This window comes from Bos mutus, chromosome 6 (genome assembly GCF_027580195.1).
Source record: "Bos mutus isolate GX-2022 chromosome 6, NWIPB_WYAK_1.1, whole genome shotgun sequence".
Lineage (NCBI taxonomy): Eukaryota > Metazoa > Chordata > Mammalia > Artiodactyla > Bovidae > Bos > Bos mutus.
Window position 1 is genome coordinate 24,678,898 of NC_091622.1, and position 20,213 is coordinate 24,699,110.

Consider the following 20,213-nt stretch of genomic DNA (forward strand, 5'->3'; position numbering starts at 1 on the left):
AGGGGATCTTCCTGACCCAAGATCAAACCAGAGTCACCTGCATTGCAGACAGATTCTTTACCGTCTGAGCCAACAGGGAAGCACTAACCCAAACTAAACATATTCTCAACTCAACTTCCCACAACTGAAATCCAGAAATGCCTGCAGTCCTTCAATGCTGGGTTATGCCAGGGCAAATGTGATAGAGAAGAAGTCAAAATGAGAAGTGAAAGTGATCTGAGTCAACTCGGGTTAAAATATCTTATTCTGAGTACATTTGCGAGGGGTTCCAGCAAGTGAGGACCTGAGGCTTAGTTTCATTTGCTTCACTCTGACAGAAAACAACGACTCTCTCATTTTCTCATACCAGACAACGTTTATACCCATCTTCAATACAGTTGCTTACTTTATGCAAAGCATTGTGCTCTTTAAACATTAGCTCATTTAATCCTTACAGTGACTCTATGGGGTAGTTGATATTGCACAGCTGAGGCAACTTAGAAAGGTAAATCCACATGTTCAAGACTGCAAAACTCATGCAATTGTTTCCAAAGCTGGTGCACACTCGTTTGGTCTCCTGCCTCCTTGACAGAACAGCATGAATTTAGAGTGAAAAAAGAACAAGAGGAGGACTTAACATGTTTACTTTGGCACAAAAAGAACATGTGTAAATTTCTAAGTCATATTAAGAATTTAAAATGCATCAATAGTTTTTGCAGTAAGTTGGATCCTAGGTGAAAAAGTTTATTCAGATATTAGTACTGCCTTTGGGTTACCTGGGTGAGCAACTCACCAACAGTTTAATTCAGTTTTTAAGATATGCCAAATACTAATTTTTAATAAACTTTAAAATACATTGTTTCCATTTCTAAATCCAGATTCAATGGACACAAACAAGTTCTCTCTGTTCCTCTTCCCCTCTTCCTCTTTATTTCTTGCATTTCTCACTTGACTCTTTCTCCAACTCCAGGAAGGAAAGGTAGAAGTATTGCTTTGGCTTCAGGGGATTCCTGATCCTTCTCACTCTCCAGTTTTGCATGAGGGATTTAGCTTCAACCCTAGAGGACTGGCAGGTCATGCTCTATTTAACACTCTGGCATAAAGGTTAAAAGTGAAGAGGTTTTAAAGTGAGTACATACATAGTCTTTCTAATTGTAGTTATGCCTTTTCAATTAGTTTATTACTTTATTTCAGCAACAATGAACTATTAAAAGACATTATCTTCAACCTAGATAGCGTATTGAGAAGCAGAGACATTACTTTGCCAACAAAGGTCCATCTAGTCAAGGCTATGGTTTTTCCAGTGGTCATGTATGGATGTGAGAGTTGGACTGTGAAGAAAGCTGAGCGCCAAAGAATTGATGCTTTTGAACTGTGGTGTTGGAGAAGACTCTTGAGAGTCCCTAGGAGATCCAACCAGTGCATTCTGAAGGAGATCAGCCCTGGGATTTCTTTGGAAGGAATGATGCTAAAGCTGAAACTCCAGTACTTCAGCCACCTCATGCAAAGAGTTGACTCATTGGAAAAGACTCTGATGCTGGGAGAGATTGGGGGCAGGAGGAAAATGGGATGACAGAGGATGAGATGGCTGGATGGCATCACCGACTCAATGGACGTGAGTTTGAGTGAACGCCGGGAGTTGGTGATGGACAGGGAGGCCTGGCGTGCTGCAATTCATGGGGTGGCAAAGAGTCGGACACGACTGAGCGACTGAACTGAACTGAACTGAATGCAAACAAAATCAGTATTAGCTTGAGATGCTTATAGAAGTCACCTGAAAGAATTTCTTAAAAATAAATTTAACACCAGTTAGTGATTATTTCTACGGTATATCCTCACAATGGCCAGTTTTGGTTGTCACTACGAAGTGAAGTGAAGTGAAGTCGCTCAGTTGTGTCAGACTCTTTGTGACTCCACGGACTATACCCTACCAGGCTCCTCTGTCCATGGGATTTTCCAGGCAATAGTACTGGAGTGGATTGCCATTTCCTTCTCCAGGAGATCTTCCCAACCCAGAGATCGAACCCAGGTGTCCCGCATTGTAAGCAGACGCTTTACCGGCTGAGCCACCAGGGTCACTATAAGAAATACTTATATGTCTTTGAAATACGACTTTAAAATGAAATACACTGAAGTGAGTATCAGGGCTTCCCAGGTGGCTCAGTGGTAAAGAATCTGCCTACCAGTGCAGGAGACACAGGAGATGAGACTTGGATCCCTGGGTTGGGAAGATCCCATGGAAAAGGAAATGGCAACCCATCCCAGTATTTTTGCCTGAAAAATCCCATGGACAGAGGAGCCTGGAGGGCTACAGTCCATGGAGTAACAAAGAGTTGGACACAACTTATCAACTTAGTACGCAGAAAGTGGGTATCATCGTGAAGGTAAAAAAAATGCACATTTACAAGATGGTTGAAATTATTGTCCTAGTATTATGCAAATGGAATTCGTGGCTCAGGATAAATTTTTCAGAGTTATTAATATACCTTAAACAACATAGACTGAAGTGAAGACTGTGTCCTCTGGAAAAATGTAAAGAAAACCTGAAGTGTTTCTAGGAATGACAGAAATACTTAACAGAGGTTCAAGTGAAGACCTTAGTTTATGAATTTTGGATTTTCTACATTGAAGAGTTTTAAAGTGCTTGTAAAATAATGAAAAGCAGGAAAAAAGAAAATATTTGACCATTTTTATCTTCATCCTTTAAATGTTTATATGTTCAAGTCTGGACAAAGAGACTGCCTGAGATTCAGTCATCCTGAACGTGCACCTAGTATAAACTCGACACTTGAACTTAAAGGCAAAACAAGTATCTTATACACAGCTTAATTATGTTATTGAATTCTATTGTAACACTTTTGTCATTCTTACATCATGTTTCTGAATTTAAATTCCCAGGAGAGAATCATGCTATAATCGAAATGTAATAAATGCAGCTAGCTATATTGAAGATTAAAAATACTACTTTAAAAGAATATGAATATGTGGCTTGTGCTCAAATAATACAGTTAGAAAACATGACTGAGTCATTGGCTAAGGTAAGTTCTCATTGTGTACTAGTAATAGAGTCATGTACCTGCTCTTGGAGCGTCTTTGAATTTCTTAGGAATGAGATGTTAATAATTTAAGGGGGAAAAAAAATAATTTAAGGGAGAAGTGTTAGTCAAACTAGTTAAGAAATTTAAACCTATTTTACCAGTCATGCTATGACTCTACACATATTACTTCTCTACACCTGTTTCTACATCTATAAAATGGGAATGATAATACTACCCACCTCATAAGGCTTTGATCCAAGTTAATACTAACATACTTGAAAGCAGTTAGGAAAAACCATACACATGTCAGGAGCTCAATAACTCTGAATTCTTCTACTTTAGCCTTTTCCCTCCTAGTGACAATATTCATGGCCTTCTTATTTTTCCCCATAAAGGCCTTTTTGTAATACAAAAAGCGAATACAATAAAACACCATAGAAACCTAATCGAGCAGAAAATTGAAATGTAGAGATGAAAACGAGTTTATTTTAAGCAGAACACCACATGTCATAGATTAGGCTAATGAAGAGTTTATCTCCTTCACCATGGATGTGTGGGCGCCAACTCACACATCTAAGAAGCCAAGTCTCTAGTGTGACAGGTTTCTTCCTTCCCTCCCACCACTGTGTACAGTGCTCACTGACTTGAAACTTAACTGAGGTGAGCAGTCATGCAAGCAAAAGAAAATACCTCTCCATCCAGAAGAGGTCAAACTCCGACCCCAGGAAAACATATAGGCAACACCTTGCCTTAAAGCAACAATACCCAGCCTTGAGATCTAATGCCTGGTGATCTAGCTGGAGCTGATGCAATAATGAAAGAAATAAAGCACATAATCAATGTAATGCGGTTGAAGCTTCCCGAAACCATCCCCCGCCCATCCCCTGGTCCGCGGAAAAAATTGTCTTCCATGAAACCAATTTCTGGTGCCAAAAAGGTTGGGTACTACTGCTTTAAAGGACTTGGAACAGCAAATTGAAGATGCAGCAGCATATAAAACTGTAAGTAAAATCCACTTCCACTGACAGTTCCACAAAACAGTGCAAGGCCACGGTTGACGAGAGACACACAGACCCTGCTTCAGAAAAAGCATGCGTGACATGTGTTAATGTTTATAAAAAACTCCCCACTCTTTTAGTTGGCAAGGGCTTGCTTTTAGTCCAAATAATATTCTCCAGAAGTTCCTGGGCCTCTTGGATCCCCTGTCTTGCAGCAACATGAAGGAGCATCTCTATGTCCCTAGGAGAGAGAGTTACTTAGTAGAATCACAAAGAAAAAGTGAATTCAAAGAACCTGCATGTCCAAGTGTTTAGGCTAAGGGCCATGTTAACACCTGTTTAGACTCATTCTAAGGTACTGAGTGAAACACTTGCCATTTCATCTGGGTTTCATCATGAGTGTCTTCATAATAAAATAAAAAACTACCCCAAGAAACAGTCTTACAACATCAGAGTCCAGCTGGATACTTTTGCCCCATTTAGAAAAATTTTTCCAGCCAAGACTCTTAGGTAATGTCTGAGACACCCCTTTCTTACAAGCAAATTCTATATTTTGGTTTGAGAGTGGTAACTGGAGAGGGGCTCCATTCAACCTGCTCATCAGTCAGTTGTAAAACTGCCCACCAGCAGTTGTGAAAGAGAACACTGACTGCACCATATGATTTGGCTGCCTCCCATTGGTCATTTCAAAATTTCATTACCAAGTAATGCGTGAAACCGATATACCTGCGTGTTACACCAAGTCCCTAGACCCACACCATCCTTCAGGCTCTCACTGAGACTCCTTCTTTCTGAACCTCATCTACTCATCAGCTTGAGCTGGATTGGAGTCTACAATTGGGGGGTGGGAATTACACATAGAACGTGGTAATGGAATACATGTCAGTTGCATTTCTTAAAACAAGCTGAAAATTGAAGTTTATTTGGGGAAGGCCTATGAAAGAAGATGTTTCTGACTCAGAATCTCTGCATGAAAATATCATAGATTATGAACTACTCAAAAACTTTAAGAAAAACTTCTCCAGAGAAAAAAGTAGTATTTCTCTTGGGACTGCGAATAATCAAAAGGGGATTCATCTCATAAACACAAACAGAATTTGTGTCCCAAAAGAGCTTTCTACCTTATACTCTTCCATGTTCTGTTCTGTTTATGAGAAAATGCTCTACAGCTGTAAAGATGGGACTCCTAGGAACCTTAAAAATTCACAGGAGACTCTTAGGATCATGAAATAACCTGGCCTTTCATTTTGGACTCATCAGATACCTTATGAATTTATTCCATGGGCTCTATGCACATATATGAATCTTAGATCCTTTTACTTTGTGACTTTTATCATAACTCATAGCACTGTAAGTAGATAAAAAGGCAAGAGTGGGAAGTGCACTATATATAAAATGCTTTCATCTGTCAATTTCAGGTAATGTATGGGGGCAGGTTTAGAAGGAATGACATCTCAGTTGGAAGGGAGAAGACTGCTAATTTTCATTACCCTACTTCCATGGATCCAGTTATGTTTTTCAGTTTTCCTACTGCAAGGTTAAAGGAACCATGAGGATGGTTCTGCTGGGAGGCTCGTCTGAAAAAGAGAGGAAAAGAAAATGGAAGTGGAAATCAGATTGGAGAGGAATATGCAACAAAAAACAAGGAAACAGTGTTGTGAAAATGGATTCCCCTAATACAACCAAAGGCACTGCTAATACAAATATGTAACCATTACTGGAAATCATGGGGCTTCCCAGGTGGCACTAGTGGTAAAGAACCTGCCTCCCAGTGCAGGTGACGTAAGAGAGGCTGGTTTGGTCCCTGGGTCAGGAAGATCCCCTGGAGGAAGACATGGCAACCCACTCCAATAGTATTGCCTGGTGAATCCCATAGACAGAGGAGCCTGGCGAGCTACAGTCCATAGGGCCGCAGAGTCAGGCATGACTGAAGGACACTCTGAAAAACCATTACTTCTGTCTTTTACATTGGGACAAATGTTAATAAGCCTCTTTCATTAAAAAAAAAAAAAAAAACAACGAAAACTCTTATTTGAAACAAGCAAAGCATTAAAAAAAAAAAACAAAACTGATGTTGTAAGACTATTTCAATCACTTATTTGTTCCAAACTCATTCATCAGCTTCTCCAAACATTAAAATAATTACAATCTTCTCTCCAAAATATATAGGAAATCAAAATATAGGAAAGGACCATCTGGGAATATTAGGAATTCAGTAGCATGTAACCTGATTCTTAAGCACTATTTCCAGTTACTGAAATATGTAATGTGCCAATATTTTCCAACAGAAATTTCTACAAAGATGACAATGTTTGGCATCTGTGCTTTCCACTACAGTAACCATTAGCTGTGTTTGAGTATTAAATACTTGAAATGTAGATAGTGCAACGAGAAACTGAATTTTTTTAGTTTATTTAAATTTAAATGACCACATGTGGTTAATGGCCATCATATTGGGCAGTGCAATTTATATAATTATTGCCTTGCTACTTTGCAGTTCTTTTCATTTATTTATGATTAGGTGGGAAAAGTCCAAATTACAAGGAAATATACAAAAGTTTTCTATCTCTAATGCATAAACATTTTGAAAAGTAAGCAGGAAAATAACAACATCCACTGGGAAAGTGAGCAGACTGCATGAATAGACTTTTCACAGGAAAAAAAAAATATTAAAATTACAACATGCTGTGTGTGCTTAGTCATTCAGCCGTGTCCAACTCTTTGTGACCCCATGGACTGTAGCTCGCTAGGCTTCTCCCTCCATGGAATTCTCCAGGCAAGAATACTGGAGTGAGTTGACATTCCCTTCTCCAGGGGATCTTTCCAATCCAGGGATTGAACCTGGGTCTCCTGCATTGTGAGTGGATTCTTTACCATCTGAGCCACCAGACATTTAGATAAGAAAGCTTCACAATTGACAAAAAGAAAACTTTAATGAGGCACTAATTTAATAAATAAATTTAATGAGTCATGAACCATAAAAGATATGTTTAAAATATGCTGGGAGGAATCTTGCCTTGTAATACTTTCCCCATCCCATTCCTGACAGTGGACTCCATCACTGAAAAATAGAAATGTTTTTGAAATTGGCTTTTAACTGTATGCCCCATGTAAGGAAGGTCTGGTTTACAAAATATTATTTAGGGCAACACTTCTAAAATTTTAATCCATGTACTAGCCACCCCAGAATCTTGTTATAATGAAGATTATGAATCTTCATTCACTATAACAAATGAATCTTGTTATAATGTTTCAGTAGGGCTGGGGTTAGGGCCTCAAATACTGCATTTCGAACAAGTACCCGCCTGGTGATACCAGTGTTGCTGGTGTGTGGCCTAGGTCTCAGTAGCAAGGCTTCCAGCCAAGCAGAGTTAAATACCAACCATGCTTAGCCATTCTAGAGCCATGTCATTCCCTTCCTGATTCTCAAAGGTGCTTCTGTTGGTAGGTGAATTTGGTCAGAATATCCACTTTAAACTTCGTTTTAAAATGTGTTACTGAAATGACTTCCTCTGCTGGTTCGTTTTTACTTTATAAATCAATGTGGACTTCTAGAGCAGTGGTTTGACTTCCCTACATGTTACAGCTACCCAGGATGCTTTTCAGCACAACTCAGTCAGTCTGGAGTTGGGCATTAGTATGTTTCAAAAGCTCGCCAGGGGACTCTAATATGTAGCCAAGCCTGTCACCCACTATTCTAGCAAGAAGACAAAAAGCATCTGAGAAGGATGATCTCATCAATACGAGGGCAATGGCAAAGCCATGGCTGTGCTCACTGCTCACTCAGATAACCAAACACTTCTCTGGATCATAGGAGACTCTGATCATCAGCATTACCCTATAGAAATAAAATGCATGCCATGGTAATTTTAAATGTCCTGATAGCCACATCAAAAGTTTTAAAAGGAATAAGTAAAGTTAAATAATATATTTTATTTAATCCTATATATCCAACATATTATCATTCAATGTATAATCAATACAAAGAATTGTTGGTAAGATATTTTATATTCCTTTCTTCATATGAAGTCTTGGAAACTCTGTGTGTACTTTACATGCATAGCACATTCCATTCACACTAACCACACTTCAAGGGCTCAGAGGCCTATGTGGCTAGTCACTGCCATATTGGACAATATCGTTTTAAAGAATACTATGGCAAAATTCCATTTTCAGGGGTTTCTACTTTTGATGAAATTGAGACTTCATGAACCCTAAGCCAGTTCTCTATATCAAGTGACTTTGACCTTAGTCCTAACTTGTCCTTGTTTTCTACCACAGTCTCCATGTAGAATGGAGTTTCTAACATCTCAGAGCCTATTTATTCCCATTGTCTAACCCTTAGAGTGTTAGGTAAAGCATTCAAGTCTTTGTTTCCAAAGTTATTATTACTTTCTCAAACTGCAAATATAATATGTTTTTTTCTGTGAGGACTCATCACACCAATGCTATACAATCAGAATTATAAAAGCTGCCCGTGGAAAAATTTGTATATTGAATGGAATTTAGGCCCAAAATAGAATAAACAATAGATAAATGCATTTCTACTTTTAAATTCAAATGAATCTGTCTCTAATTGTCAAGAGTTCAAAACTTTAATAAGCAAGGTAATGCTAATACAGTGCTGGTTAATAAAATTATTGATGTTCTGGATCTTGATCTAGAATAGTACATATTCTCCAGTTTAGCTCTTTTAAAGCTAATCTGTAGACTGTTTTGAAATGCATGAGACATCACTTCCGTCACTAATCCTACCTCACTGCTGAGTGGAAAAAGAAGTTACCAACACTTCAAGAAAGTGTACCTTATTTTTGTTCTAGAGAAGAAGCGCCAAAATCATAAGGTTTTCTATCTCAGCACTTCCTGAAATGACAGCTCTAGAGGTTTGCTTTTGGTAGGGGTTGTTTTTCTTACCTAAACCAGTGCATTGCCATCTCTTGATCCTTCACCACACCAGCTCCTGGGTGAAACCAAAGGGTATCAGAGAAAAAAGGGACTCAGTCAATTATTAACTAAAATCTTCTGTAAACCTAGAGATACATAAACAAATTCTAACCAGCAAACGCCTCTCCTTCCCTTTCCCCTAGTAAAATGAGCACAAGATGAGCAAAGGAGTTACCTTTCAGGTATCTCTGGCCAACAATATGCTGGGCACTGGGGTACCCCAAGTGAGCATAAAGATGTGCCACATGGAAATGGAAGCTCTGGGAATACAGCCAGATGTAAAGCAGAGAGACCATGCTTCCTGATATGACTAGGAGCTACAAAAATAAAGAGGAACAAGAAGAGAAGTGTGGGGATATACTTACGGTTCAGACGTGGGAGAAATGAATATATTCTAGAAGAAAGGCATTTCAGGATGAGATTCATATGGTTTACAGATGAAGGATGTTCCGCATAGGTCTCTGTTTATAGGGGAACATTATCACTAGTCTTTTATTTTTAATCATTCTGGGTGGTATACTTTTAATTTTCTGGGTGATGTAATATAACTGGCTTGGGTAACTACTTAGGATTGGATACTGACCAATAGGATCTTAAGGGAAAAAAGGGGGGAAAAATGAAGGCAGAAACAAAAGAGGAAGCAGAAAAGAGAATTAATATGTTTGCTGTTTGGGCAGAAATATGGTGCTGAGGCTAAGGTGGGAGGGAGGTTCCTGCCCTGTTCTGCCAGTCTGAAGGACCCACAGCCCTGGTCTCCTCTGACACTTCTGGCTGCAATGACAGAATTAAAAGACCTTCAGATGGCACTTTCAGCTTCCTCCCTAAAGAGGTCCAGGTGAGCCAGCGGGTCTCCGGAAGATGAGAAAACCCACAGCTTGCTAGGGCTGACATAACCAAATGTGACAAACTGAGTGGCTTACACAGCAGAAAGGAATTTTCTCACAATGTATAACCAGATGCTCCAGATCAAGGTGTCAGCAGGATTGGTTTTTTCTAGGCCTTCCTCCTTGACTTATAAATGACTGTCTTCTCCCTATAACTGCCTCATCTGTCCTCTTTACATCTCTGTGACCAAATTTCCTCCTTTTTATGAGGACACCAAAAGCCCATACTAATGAACTTATTTTAACATAATTACCTCTGTAAAGACCCTGTCTCCAGATACAGTCACATTCTGAGGTACAGTGTCAGCAGGGAGGTTAGGACTTTAACGTATGAATTTGGTGGAGGACAAAATTCAGCCCATACCAGTAGCCTCGTCTGATGGTGGAGGATACTTCCTAAAAGAGCTGGTGGATTAGCAGGAGCTTTGACATCAATTTTTTTTTTTTTTTTTTCTTTTTTGGCCATGCTGCATTGCTTGCAGAATCTCAGTTTTCTGACCAGGGATCAAACCTGGGCCATGGCAGTAAAAGCCCAAATCCTATCCACTAGGCCACCAGGGTACTCCCAACATCAGTCTTCTCTAGCAACTTGAACATACCTGTAAGTTCCCTTCAGGAAGCTCTACTAAGTGAGGTTCTTCCCATAAGAAGCTTGTACTTCAGCCATGGGTTGATGCTCAAACAAGTTTACATTGTCCATCAACAGAATCAATGTGGCCATTACTGTTTTCAGAAATATGGCAAGCACCTTCTGAGATGTTGATTCATGCAGAGGTCAGTGGCTGAGAGGAAACTCAGTCCTGTGGGGCAGCCTTGAAATGCAGCAAGACCATGAAGAGCTTCACCAGCATGGACAGCTCAGGGCCCCATACCCTTCTCTTACCCTTACCTAGCTGGATTCTGAGGAGGGCCTCAGACTCTGAGAAAAATACAGTGTGATTGACATCTTCCCTCTCAGGTATGATTTTTCTTCTAGGAGAAGAAAAAAATGTAGCTTCAAACTTAAAAACTCAATTCTCTATAGCTGCCATGAAAGCTAAATATCTATTACTGATTCCAAGATCAAGAGCTTAAAAATAGACTTTTCCACTCAAGTCTTTTAACCAAACAAATCAATCAGGAATTGAAAACTTGGAGAACAAGAGATGGTGTTTTACAGACTTTCATTTAGAGTTCTTATAAGCACAAAACAAAGATAATTAAATATATTTAATGGTCATATTGAAGATACACTAGAGAAAAAATAATTAGCATAGTCCAATATGAACAAAATGATGAGTTATAATTATAAATATTTATACTTACACAATAAGTTGTATATTACTCTAATTTCTATAATGTAACTTCAACTTTGATAACATATCTCTTTCCTCTTTGGTTGGTTATTCACAATAATGTATTGAAAAGTCTTTGTTTCAGTCTTTGTGTGAGTGCATTTGTGATAGTAGTGGTGTTCCTTATTGTTGAAGTGTTTTTGTATTTTTTTTTTGGTCTGTTCGAATATGTGTGTGCATTGGAGGAGACTTTAATTTTTTAATCCTATTAGGGCATCCAAAGTCATCTCTATTGATTCTGCTTCCTGAACAAATACTCTTTCACATATTTCTATATGTCACAAAGTTTCACAGAAGATGAATGTCTGTTTTGAAACTCTTCAAATCCTTTTTGAAATTATGTCATTAATTCAGTATTTTGTATGTGTCAGACACTGTTCTGATAACTGTGAACAAAACAAGCAAAATTCACTGACCAATTGTAGCTTAAATTATAGTTGGGTTAGAAAATGAGTGAACAGACAATAAATTTTTTAAAAAGTAAAATTTATATTGGATGATAATAAATGCTATAAAGAACAGAAGGATAATAGGGAATAGTGTGAAGCAAGAGGTACAAATTTCAAAGGGATAGATGAAAACAATGGGCAAAGAAAAGTAGAAAATGATGTGTGATGGTGGCTCTGTGCAATGGAGTGAACTCTAATGAGCCTCACAGAATGTCCAGAAAGATTTGAGAGAATTATATCAGCAAAGATACTCATAGGGACAGAGAGGGTGCAAAATAAAAAGAGGTCATTGAACCTCTGATTTTCTACTTACAGGAAGTAAGCTAAGAAAACTCACCTGCAAAACATGATTTCTGTGATGAAGAAAGGAAGGATGAATCAGAGAGTGAAGCCAAGGGCTCAGAGGATGGAGCCAGAAGTCATGGAGAAGGTCCGGAGTCATTCCAGACCTTGGAATCCAATCAAGGAACTTCCAGTCTTTGTCTGGGGGTACCCCAGAACTGCTCTAGACTGGGAACTCCTTTGTGACTCCCACTTTCCCCATTTTTGAACTGTAATGTCTATGGCAGTTTTCCTATGCTGGTTCCAACATCATATGTTGGGTGTGTGGAGTCAGATGACTTGTCTCTTTAGTCTCATGGGTCACAGGTAAACAGATACTGCATTCAAGGAGTTGTACTTGAGTTGTATGTGGTGAGCCTCCCCCACACCAAGGATTTCTGGAGCCACTAGAAGCTGGAAGAAAAGTATGGAGCAGAGCCTCCAGAAATAACCAACTGCTACTGCTGCTGCTGCTCCTAAGTCGCTTCAGTCGTGTCCGACTCTATGCGACCCCATGGACTGCAGCCTACCAGGCTCCTCCGTCCATGGGATTTTCCAGGCAAGAGTGCTGGAGTGGGGTGCCATTGCCTTCTCCAAGAAATAACCAAACCTGCCAATAACTTGACCTCAGATTTCTGGCCTCCTGAATTGTGAGAGAATAAGTGTCTGTGGTTTTCAGCAGTTTGTGGTATTTTTGTCACCTAGGAAATAAACACACCCTCCAAAGCAAAGGTTAGTCAGGCTTCCTGTCTGGTATAAAAGATCAGGATTCCCCCAAATCAGGGTTCCTGTGATGAAATTCAACCCGCTGTACGTGAACTGTCACCTGGCTCACCTGATTTCACCCTCTGGGCACTTGGTTTTGAAAGCCAATAGGGCTTACTTTCGGGGCTTCCCAGGTGCCACTAGTGGTGGAGATGCAGGAGACTTAGGAGACATGGGTTCAGTCTCTGGATCAGGAAGATCCCCTGGAGGAGGGCATGGCAACCCACTCCAGTTTTCTTGCCAGGAGAATCCCATGGACATAGGAGCCTGGAGGGCTACAATCATAGGGTCACAAAGAGTCAGACACGACTGAAGCAACTTAGCCTACATGTATGTATACACATCCACATAATACAATTTATTAATTTCACCTGCAAGCCTTCTAAGTATATAATTCATTTGGACCAAAAAATATATATAGGCTAACTTATTAAGAACATCTAGGCCATTTTCCACAATCTACATACCCAAATGGCAATACTGATAAAAAGTAAAGGTCAAATTTGTTACTGTCATCTATAATTTTATGCCATCAGCTCAAAGCAGTGAGTCTATGTCTTCCTCCAAATCTAAAACCATTTTTATTCTTTTCCAATTTTAAGGAGCTTCCATTTTCTTCCTATAAGCTCATAAATATTACTTACTTATATTTCCCCTTTATTGATTGATGCTTGAATTTTTTTCACATATCCTTCTTTTATCTGGGTTCATAGGCAAATGCATTATGTAAACATAAATATTTTGAGAGAATGATTTATCTTCTTTCTCTTTAGACCATTTGTTCATTAAAAAGAAATGAGCCAGGGACTATGCTAGATACTAGGTAGTGATCAAAACAAAAACAATATTGAAAACATTATTGCTTATGATATGGGAGATAAATACTAATAATAAAATATGCAAGTAAAATTACAACTGTGGTAAGTACTAGAATGAAACTGTATAACAAGAAAGCTCAACTTTTCATTTCTTTGTATCAAAGAGCAAGGGTTAGTTTGGGGAAGATGAAGCTGGAGGAGACAGTGGGAAAATTAAGAAAAGTTTTGATCAAAGGCTATGTTAGGATTTTGGTCTTATTTTAAGAGCAATAGGTAATCTCTGGAGTGTTCATGTCTATGGAAGAGGGGGAGAGGGACATGAGTTAGGGGGGAACATGATCATTTTGAGTTTCAAAACTGTCACTCTGATCACACTATAAAGCCACAGCTGTCAAAGTGAAGTACACAAGATGTTCCACTGGGGAGTAAGGAAAATATTCAAACTTCTGTGAACATAATACATTAAAAAATTTAAGCTCTACTGATATTTAGCCCAGGGATTCATTTGGTCTGTGTGTCAGATGATCATACGTTGCTTGGGGGAGTAGAGATAAGCCCAGGATAACAAGACTGTTCCACAGCGCTGCCTGGGAACCCTCATTCATGCACATGCTTTCACTCATTGACTGTGTCCCAGTTTGTGTATGTTTGAGTTCATGGACTAATGCTAGTTTACTTACAACCTTCATAAAGTAGACACAGTTTTAAAAAGACTCCTGTAAAGAAGCCTGGGATGAAGTGAATGCTAACATTGCAAGGCTTAATGACCAAAAAAATTGCCCTGGGCTTCTGACTTGCAGTGACTCCAATCACTGGATTAAGAGGAACAGATTAGAATGCACTCAGTGGGAGAGGAGGCAGAGGTGGCTGACTTTTGTTTGGATCACACTGGGCTCAAGAAAGGTGGTACAGCAGGCTGCTGGCTATGGGTGTTAGGAATTTTACAGATGTCTAGATGTCTGAGTCATCTGAATAAAGGTGATAATTTAGGGTTTATAGGCTTCAATGAAATCTTAATTTTAAATATCAAATTTTCAATTGTTAAAATTCTCATATAATTTATGATCTGTCTTCCCTTATTGTCAATAATTGAAATTCTGTGTTTACTCTGATGTTTTTAAAGTTATCCTTTCTAAAGTTAAGGGCAGATGTTTTCAATCAGTATTTAGAAGAGAATTTCACAGTATTTTTTTTTATCATGAGTAAATGTGTTAACTTTTTAATGGGTATTTGTTTTAAAAAGGCATTTGAAATCAGCCATTTCACTTTTAAAGTATGAAATTTTAAAGCATTCAGAAAATAAATTTGATTCCCGTGTACCCACCAGCCATATTGAGTAGGTTTATATTTTGTCATATTCACTCCAGATTTTTTTTTAAAGAATTAAAGCACTGTAAAGATAAAAACACACTCATTCTCATCTCTTACCCTCTCTTCTCATAGAAGTAGCAACCAAGCCAGCATTAAAAGTTCAACATTGTGCTGAATTTTTAAGCAAAAATGAGCTAAAGTTAGCTACATCACCAAGCATTAATCCTAAAAATCAGCATGAAGGGAAGAAAGGAAATTCCAAGCTATTTTAGTATTTCATAGGACAGGACTGAGTGACTGAGCACACACACACACAATATTTAACTACAGTAGCACTGCTAAAACTAACCAAAACATCAAGTTGCTTTACTTTTGATTGGAATTTTTTAAGGATTATGGTGTGTGTTTATATCAGCAAGGATCATAAGCCAGAGATTATTTTTATATTGCAATTTGCTTAGTAGAAATGTATTAAAACACAAAATTCATTACGAGAAAAAAGAGTTTTAAGTGCATCCTTTGTGATAAAAGACTGAAATCAGTATTTCAGTCCCTGGCTATAGTCAGTCCTATAAATCTGAGGACATAGTTTGTGCTACGCTCTGTGGTTACAAAGATAAACATAGGACCTGGGCCTTGATTTCAAGCATTTCAAAGTTGTGGGGGGAGATATAAGCAAGTTGCAAAACAGAATGATAAGCTCTTTTATAAAGATGCAGACTACATTGTTCCAGGGGAGAGAAGAGGATGGTACTTGTCCAGAGTTAAATACCCTGTCTTCTCCCTCACAGCTCACCCCTCCTCACCTCCCGTGCACAGGTGCTCAGCCTCTCAGTCCTGTCCGACTCTTTGCGACCCCATGGACTGTAGCCCGCCAGGTTCCTCTGTCCATGGGATTCTCCAGGCAAGAGTACTGGACAGGGTTGCCATTTTCTTCTCCAGGGGATCTTCTTGACCCAGGGATTGAACTCGTGTCTCCTGATTGGCAAGTAGATTCTTTACCACTGAGCCACCTGGGCAAACCCCTTCCCTTACATTCAATCAATTCCAAGTTCTGTGTCATCAGACTCCTGTCTCTCATATGTTCGCTCTTCTCCTTCCCCACTGTTGTGGACTCACTTTAACCGCCCCCATCTCACCTGAGCTCTTCAGGACGGTTAGAGGACCCTCCTTTTCTTCCATAGCGATGGGTACTCACCTCTGTTACAGCATCAGTGATACCACTCCCAGCCCCACTCACGCATAAACCCACATTGTATAGGCTCCACAAAAAAAAGGTTGTTCTGCTTATTTTCATTTTTCTTTGTATACCCAGCTACCTGCCTCATACACTGTAGCTTCTTTAATAGTTCAATGAATGAGTCTAAGTGGAGCAGAACTTGAACTTAATTTACAATACTTACTGGTTATCTCTAGCTTGTCCTTAGCTTCAGTTAGGGAAAACCCATTGAATTCATTTATTGAGAAATAGGAAACCATAAAATACACTGGTAATTTACAAAATGAAAATAGCTTTAATTACCAAAAAAAAAAAAAAAAAAAGAACCTGAGATAACAGTTTTGAATTTGCTTTTACAGTACCTCAGTGGTTGTTACTAGTCCAACTTGACAGCCAGGCTCACAAGCCACAAACTGGCTTCAGTCTAACAGTCTATTTGCTCAGCTTTATGGAGGGAAATGCGGGAGGAAATACAGGTGGTATAATCTCTGCATTCATCCGGGGGCCTGGAAGCCACCCCTCAGCCACAACTTGCAGGGCGGCCACAGAGCAGGTGTGTGTGGTCCCTGGGCCTCCGTGAGGCCGCCCTCAACTTTCCACCTGTCTTTTAAACCGTTCCAGTCAGGTCAGCCTAAGGCCTGCACCACCACTCACTGCACCCCAGCTGCACAGACCAAGGGTAAATAAAGCAAGATAGACACAACATTCCACATTTTATCTTCACTCTGTTGTGGCCAGGGAAACAGTACCATGAGGAGACATTCCAAGGCAGGCCTGGATCAGCCCAAACTTGCTGTTAACCCTTTTCTCATGGCCTACTACCCTTTCATGCCCTCAGTTGCAATAAATAACTGATCAACAGGTAAACTGTGGTGGGGGAAAAGTGGGGTTTCCCAATGGCTTAGTAAAAATCCAATGCAGGAGATGCAGGTTCGATCCCTGGGGTGGGAAGATCCCCTGGAGCAGGGAAAGGCTCCCCACTCCAGTATTCTTGCCTGGGAAATTCCATGGACAGAGGAACCTGGCGAGCTACAGTCCATGAGGTCACAAAGAGCCTGACATGACTTAGCAACTAAACAACTAGGGGAAAGATACTCTCTGCTGCTAAGTCACTTCAGTCGTGTCTGACTCTATGCGGCCCCATAGATGGCAGCCCACCAGGCTCCCCCATCCCTGGGATTCTCCAGGCAAGAATACTGGAGTAGGTTGCCATTTCCTTCTCCAATGCATGAAAGTGAAAAGTGAAAGTGAAGTCTCGAAGTCATGTCCGACTCTTAGTGACCCCATGGACTTCAGCCTACCAGGCTCCTCTGCCCATGGGATTTTCCAGGCAAGAGTACTAGAATGGGGTGCCATTGCCTTCTCCAAGATACTCTCTAATAAATTATAATAAAATAAAACCTGAGAGGAAAAAAAAGATAATAAAACTTATGGCTTCTCCAATTAAGTGCGTGACTCATCTCTCATGATTGCTACATGTCTCCTATGCCATCTTATGTATTCACCCTTCCTGTGAGTGTTTAGCCCAGGAATAATCTTTGCACCTATTTCCTGAATGACAGATCTGGTCCTCATGTTGGAGGGGAAGCTGGCAGCAGCGCCTGCAATCCACATGTATGTCCATGCTACAGAAAAAAACTAGTCCTGGTTAACATTAGAGGAGTGAAAGCTTGGGGAACATATAAGGAATATCGAAAGCCACTGTTAAGCTAAAAGAGAACCACAATAATTAGTTAAAGGAGCATGCATTCTTGAATGTCCCTTGAATCATAATTATCTGTGTAGAAGTCTAAAAATATAAGCTCAAACTAGGATAAAATCTGGCATTTTCTTCTCCTATATATAAATTAAGCAACTGTAGTATTTTTCAGTAGTAGTAGTATTTAGTAGTAGTATACACTACTATTTTTCAGTAGTAGCATTTCAGATTAGTAGTAAAAATGACACGTTTGTATTTTGAGTGTTGGGTGTTTATATGGCCAAGAGAATGCCATATAATGCCATATAATCGAATGTCACCGAAATTTGGGACCGGCTTAACATTATGGACAAGATAAAGATTTCATTCAAGGGATTTTTTTTTCTCCTACTTGGGAATAATTTCCCTATCCTAAACTTTGTGGATGCATTTCTAGACTAGTTAATAATTAGTCAGGCATCCTCATAAGTTTTCATGTAAGGTCATTTCATATTTAAAAAATAAAAAGGATAATGCCATATCAACTACCGGTTTAATACTGGCCACTAAGGCTTAGCCTGGAGAAGGAAATGGCAACCCACTCCAATATTCTTACCTGGAGAATCCCAGGGATAGAGGAGCCTGGTGGGCTGCCATCTATGGGATCGCACAGAGTCGGACGCAACTTAAGCAACTTAGCAGCGGCAGCAGCAGGGCTTAGCCACTAGCTCTTAGGGAACAGTTAGTTTACTGCAAAACTTCAGTTTTTTCACAATTGTCAGACTTGTGATTAAATATCATGCAACAAATATATATTCCTGTATTCAGTTCAGTTCAGTTCAGTCCCTCAGTCGTGTCTGACTCTTTGCGACCCCATGAATCGCAGCATGCCAGGCCTCCCTGTCCATCACCAACTCCCAGAGTTTACTCAAACTCATGTCCATTGAGTTGGTGATGCCATCCAACCATCTTATTTTCTGTTGTCCCCTTCTCCTCCTGCTCTCAATCCCTCCCAGCATCGGGGTCTTTTCAAATGAGTCATCTCTTCTCATCAGGTGGCCAAAGTATTGGAGTTTACTCCCTCCTGAAACCTCATTAAATTGACAGGAAACCAATGAGAGAGGTGGGGGCCGTGGGAGAGAGAGAGAACAGCAAACAAAAAGGTTAGGGAATTAGAGCATCTTTCCAGGAAATCTGATTTCCAAATATAAGAGTTCCATAAAGAAATGAGTAAAAATGAAGAGGAGAAAATTATCAAACAATCAATTTAAGAAAATTTCCCAGAACTGAAAGACAGGAATTTCCAGACTGAAAGGTCACACTATAACTGAAGGTGATGTCCAGCACTACAGGAAGGAAACAAATCATATAAACAAGTATCACTGAGACACTTCAGAGCACTGGCTAAAGAAAAGGGATTCTAAAAGCTCCTGAGGGTCGGGGATGAGAAGAGAAGAGGGAAAAGGAAAGGGAAGTCACATACCAAGAAGCATGAATCAGAATACTTCAGATATCTCAGCCTCAAAGCTGCTACCTGCAGCATGGTAGAACAAACCCTGCAAATTTTAAGAATAAAGCCATTGAAATCTAGAATTCTAGACACCCAGTCTAACTATCACATAAGTTAATGGTAGACTTAGGACATTTTCCTGTTCAGATACAGAAATGTCTCCACATCTACCTCTCACGCAGTCTTGTAGGAAATTACTAGAGGATGCACTCCATCAGAAAAGGAGAGTAAACCAAGAAGAGGTACATCTCAGGATCCAAGGATGAGGGATCCAGTACAGGAGGAGGGCAAAGGGGATTTCTGGGATGCTGTGATGGGCATTCCAGGAAGGCTCCTGAGAAGCAGGTGATGAGAACAAATTTCCAGATTGGAGCAGTAGGAGGGAAGGTGTGTCTTAAAGAGAAAAGGGAAATCCAAGATTATCCGAAGTGTTCAGTTCAATTCAGTCGCTCAGTCGTGTCTGACTCTTTGCAGCCCCATGAATCACAGCACGCCAGGCCTCCCTGTCCATCACCAACTCCCAGAGTCCAGCCAAACCCATGTCCATTGAGTCAGTGATGCCATCCAACCATCTCATCCTCTGTCATCCCCTTTCTCCAGGGTTTTTTCAAATGAGTCAGCCCTTCACATCAAGTGGCCAAAGTATTGGAGTTTCAGCTTCAACATCAGTCCTTCCAATGAATACCCAGGACTGATCTCCTTTATGATGGACTGGTTGGATCTCCTTGCAGTCCAAGGGACTCTCAAGAGTCTTCTCCAACACTACAGTTCACAACCATCAATTCTTTGGCGCTCAGTTTTCTTTACAGTCCAAATCTCACATCCATACATGACCACTGGAAAAACCATAGCCTTGACTAGACGGACCTTTGTTGACAAAGTAATGCCTCTGCTCTTCAATATGCTGTCTAGGTTGGTCATAACTTTCCATCCAAGGAATAAGCATATTTTAATTTCATGGCCGC

At 39.9% G+C, this 20,213-nt stretch overlaps 1 protein-coding gene across 2 annotated transcripts in view; it reads right to left on the bottom strand.

Moving 5' to 3' along the window:
- Positions 1 to 3,493: 3,493 nt before the first annotated feature.
- LOC102269339 (secretory immunoglobulin A-binding protein EsiB) overlaps positions 3,494 to 20,213 on the bottom strand; it is a 64,003-nt gene continuing 47,283 nt past the window's right edge. For both annotated transcript variants that reach the window (XM_070372103.1, XM_005910308.2), the window contains exons 2-5: positions 9,135 to 9,276; positions 8,930 to 8,975; positions 5,506 to 5,592; positions 3,494 to 4,256 (exon numbers count right to left, since the gene is read on the bottom strand). In XM_070372103.1, coding sequence (XP_070228204.1) covers positions 4,130 to 4,256; positions 5,506 to 5,592; positions 8,930 to 8,975; positions 9,135 to 9,276 — 402 coding nt within the window. In that variant the 3' untranslated portion in view covers positions 3,494 to 4,129. The remainder of the gene's footprint in view (positions 4,257 to 5,505; positions 5,593 to 8,929; positions 8,976 to 9,134; positions 9,277 to 20,213) is intronic.